Source organism: Poecilia latipinna, unplaced genomic scaffold (assembly GCF_001443285.1).
Source record: "Poecilia latipinna isolate Pla-1442-1.1 unplaced genomic scaffold, P_latipinna-1.0 Scaffold1925, whole genome shotgun sequence".
In the NCBI taxonomy this organism is placed as follows: domain Eukaryota; kingdom Metazoa; phylum Chordata; class Actinopteri; order Cyprinodontiformes; family Poeciliidae; genus Poecilia; species Poecilia latipinna.
In genome coordinates, this window is record NW_015114541.1 from 76,796 (window position 1) to 79,474 (window position 2,679).

At 35.5% G+C, this 2,679-nt stretch overlaps 1 protein-coding gene across 1 annotated transcript in view; it reads right to left on the reverse strand.

Moving 5' to 3' along the window:
* Positions 1 to 2,091, reverse strand: part of sdf2l1 (stromal cell-derived factor 2-like 1) — a 28,500-nt gene extending 26,409 nt beyond the window's left edge. The window contains exon 1 of the mRNA XM_015015552.1: positions 1,838 to 2,091. Within this exon, the coding sequence (XP_014871038.1) occupies positions 1,838 to 2,018 (181 nt within the window). The 5' untranslated portion in view covers positions 2,019 to 2,091. The remainder of the gene's footprint in view (positions 1 to 1,837) is intronic.
* Positions 2,092 to 2,679: the final 588 nt, after the last annotated feature.

Genomic DNA, 2,679 nt, shown 5'->3' on the forward strand with positions numbered 1-2,679 from the left:
CATGTATAATTTGTTTACATGTATTTGTCTGCAATCCCACATGCAGTGTATTAAAATCCCTTTAGAATTACACTTTACGCAAAGATCTGGGATGTTATTATTGTATTTATTTAAATGCACAGGCGTAACATAAACACGCATTAGCCATTTAAATTGTAGGATTCTAAGACGGCTGTTTATGGAAATTGTGTGAGTTTTAATGCAAGCCCTTTCCCAATCCTGTTCGCTGATATTTGATGATAGATCCATATTCCAGTTCATAAGCTTATTATTTGAGTTCTCTGACGAGTTAGAGATCACCACATTATAAAAGTCTGAAATAATGCCCTTTCTTGATTTACTCAGAGTCATTCATTTTTCAAGCAATGTAAGGGCTTGTTAAGATTACTGTAATTTGCTTTGACAAAGCTTCTCAATTGAAGAAATTTAAAATAATGCTTTTTATCCAGCTTGAACTTGGTTTGTAACTCTCCAAATGACAAAAACATATACCAGAATTTGATGGCTGAATATCACCAATACTTTTTAAGCCTTTCAATGCCCATAGCTTGAACGTTCCATCACTCCACCTGGAGTAAACAGCTTATTACCCCATATTGGACAAAATTGGGACAGGCTGTTTGGCTTGGTATTTTCTAACTTTATTAAGGAGTGCTGGGAAACCCTTTATTTATATTTTAAATAAATGGAGTTTCTACCATTTGAACCTTCTGTGACACCAGTGGGCGATATATACTTTTCTGTTAATTCCAAAAATAATAATTGCAACACTGGGTATGAAGTAGTGAGACAGTGATATCATCACTTTTCACTACTGGGTCCTTCGGACCAGTTATGTCCGAAGGACTGCACTATTGGAATCCATGATAAAAACAGCAAAAACAGAAATAACTTTATATTATTGATCTAATAATACTCTTAGGGAAATACCACATACACTGATTTAAAGTTACTCATACTAATCCATTTTTATGTTGTTTCAAAAAGACTTTGAACAGTACATTGTAAACATCTCTGACTCCAACATCAAGAAAGCTGTGAAAACAATTAATTTATGTACCTTGAGTGAATATTCACTGTTCTGTATTGATAAATTTTTTCCCAATAAAGTTATTTTTTAAAAACAAAATCTTTCAAAGAAAGGTTTTGTGATGCAACAGCGCCACCCTGAGGACAACAAATAAACACAACCTTCTTTTAGATTAAACTAAATAAAATGCATTTGAATCTTTGAAACTGGCCCGTGAAACTTCTACTGGCTGTAGATGTAAGACACATAGGTCTTATATCTACAGCGGTCCTGGTTATGTAACCATCTAATTAATACATTCTTCCATCCATCCGTCCATCAGTCTTTCAAAATAAAGACACTAAACTGAAATGATACCGATTCCTGTACAACTACATAAACAGCACTACATGGTAACGCCTAAAGATGGCAGGAGGCGAAAACAAATAGGGTAATTACAAACACAAATCACAGTAGTAATAAAATAAAGCATAAAACGAGTTCAGCTGATTATTTCACATCCATGCAATATTGACAAGGGTGAGCATAAAAAAAAACAAGAGCTGAACATTTTTAAGAAATCTCTTCGTGTCTTGCATATATTCAGCTTTAACAGATTTTAGAAGGTAGCATGTTATTTAATCTTCCGTTGCATGCGCATGAGAAGCTCTGTTATTGTTCAGCTATTAACGGTAAGGCGCTCGAGAGCCTTTGAGGGGATCCAGAAGCTTTCACACACGTGGCAGAAGTCAGCTTTACAAAGTTAAAACAAAATCTTCATAGCTTTACTGGTCAAAACTTTGTTTTTACATTTGGGCCTGCGGTTACCTGAGCCGTATTTGACATCATGTGAATGTAGACGGACGTTGTGTCGGGTGTTGAGCAGCTTGACCAGCGAGCCGCAAGTCACATAGTTTAACTCCGACTCTCTCCCCTCGCAGTTAGACAACAGCAGCAGAAGCAGCGGAAACAGCAGCAGCTGCCACCGCACCAACCACAACCTCTCCATGTTTGCAGCTCGCTTTCACACCCGGTATCCTCAGCCTCTGCTCGTAAGATCACTGCTTCAGTCCACAACCAATCAACACCTGCCAAGTCCCAAAACACGGAAATAAATGTCAGCATGTGATTGGTCATTGTACCTTTATGTTTCGTCGGAATGTGTACGACATGCCGGAAGGGACAATCATGTGTATTATAATATCAAATTATAATATAATGCTCTTTAAGAACACACTTATACCGTCTCCTAAATTATTATTTTCCCTGTCTTCAATTACTGATTGTCCTGTAGGTAAAATATGTTTCTCAATGCTCCCAGAAAAGATGTAAATAAAGAAATTTGTGTTCTGTTTTAAAAACACATTGTTACCGCCCCCTATGTCATTTTATACTTGTCACTTAATATTAAAAATAAAAATAGGACAAAAGTTTGGATGTTTTCATATAATTTTTTAATAACTAATAAAATTAGAGAGGTGTCTCACAAAATTATACACAAATACTGTGCAGCTATTCACTACATGCTACAATTCAAAAAGGATATTAACACAAAATGCTCATTATGTGATTCTCACCCTGAAACGTGTTCACCTTTTTAAAAAATAATATATACTATTAAAATCATTTATAAAGATATTTTCACTCTGTGGTTTGTACTATAAAGAACC